Raw genomic sequence first — 1,399 nt, forward strand, 5'->3', positions numbered from 1 at the left:
GAAACCCAGTCCACCGGAGTTTATTTCTGATGGCAATGATATCATTGTGAACCCAGCGTTTGATGATTGGCATGCCACTGATCATCTTGTATATGGATGGTTGCTTGGTTCTATGAGTCCTGATATTTCTTCGCAGGTTCTTCATTGTAAGACGGCATCTCAGTTATGGAAAGCAGTGACCGACTTGACCTGCGCAGTCAACGTTCGCATATTACTCTCATGAAGACAGAGTTTCAATGCTAGCGCAAAGGTACACTCAAGATGGAGGAGTACTTAAGCAAGATGAAGCTTCTTTCAGATCATATGGCTCTCGCTGGACATCCACTGGCCCTGTCAGACCTCATTATGCAGACTCTTGCAGATCTTGACGTCAAATATACTCCTATGGTGGTTTATTTAGCTGATAAACCTGATTTATCTTGGATCGACTTGCAGTCATATTTGCTCACCTATGAATGGCATCTTGAGCACCTCACCAATGCTTCCACTGTAAGTCACGCATTTGCCAATTTGAGTTTTCGTTCTGACAATTCCACTAGCTTTAGTTCTACACAGGTCACTGGGTCTTCGTATACTGGGTCACGACCTCCTTGGAAAGGTCGAGGACAAGGTGGACGCGGCAGAGGACGTCATTCTAGAGGCAATAAACCTAGGTGCGCCCTTTGCACCAGAACGGGCCATACAGTTGCAGATTGCTGATATCGATCTGACAAGAATTTTATGGCTCCTAATAGTCACTCTCTCTCATCAGCTTATTATGCAACCTCTGAGACTGGTCTAGACCCTGCTTGGTATGTTGATAGTGGTGCATCTAATCATATGGCACACTTGAATGGAAATGATCCTCGAAATAATGATGCAACAGGATCAGATATACTTACAGTTGGTAATGGTTCTGGCTTACGTATTGCTGGTCATTCCTCTGGTTTTATTGGATGTGGTAACAATACCAAATTATCTTTGAATGATGTTCTAGTTGTTCCAGCTATTAAGAAGAACTTACTTAATGTCTCTGAACAACGAACAACGAGACGATGTGCGTGCCTCTGATAGCATTTTCTTTAAAATTACATGCACTTTATTTTTGATTATATAAAAATGATTTGAATCTTAATCACTACCACAACTCACCTCGCTTCTGCCAGATAAAGTAGTACGTGGGAACTTGATGCAATATGATTAACAAAGCTACTTAGCAAAGTTTCTCAAGGAGTCAATAAGTTTCCCCCCCTTATAAATTAGAACTACACACACATATATGTTTGTATGTGTATGTACGTAAGGACATTCAAATTCAAAGATCTTTTCTTTGTGTTGTTAATTCACTTTCCCTGTTATAAATAAGTATATCGGAAACGATAAAAGAATTAATTGTCGCAAGTGTTTCAATTTTCCTACT

General features: G+C 40.5%; 1 protein-coding gene across 1 annotated transcript; it reads left to right on the top strand.

Annotated features, from left to right (window-relative positions):
- Positions 1 to 261: 261 nt before the first annotated feature.
- Positions 262 to 1,050, top strand: LOC129289349 (uncharacterized). The gene is made up of 2 exons (XM_054926107.1): positions 262 to 653; positions 735 to 1,050. Exons 1-2 carry the CDS (start codon positions 262 to 264, stop codon positions 1,048 to 1,050), a joined length of 708 nt encoding a protein of 235 aa, XP_054782082.1.
- The last annotated feature ends 349 nt before the right edge of the window (positions 1,051 to 1,399 follow it).

This window comes from Prosopis cineraria, unplaced genomic scaffold (assembly GCF_029017545.1).
Source record: "Prosopis cineraria cultivar Desert tree isolate PC_DT_omini unplaced genomic scaffold, ASM2901754v1 PC12, whole genome shotgun sequence".
Lineage (NCBI taxonomy): Eukaryota > Viridiplantae > Streptophyta > Magnoliopsida > Fabales > Fabaceae > Prosopis > Prosopis cineraria.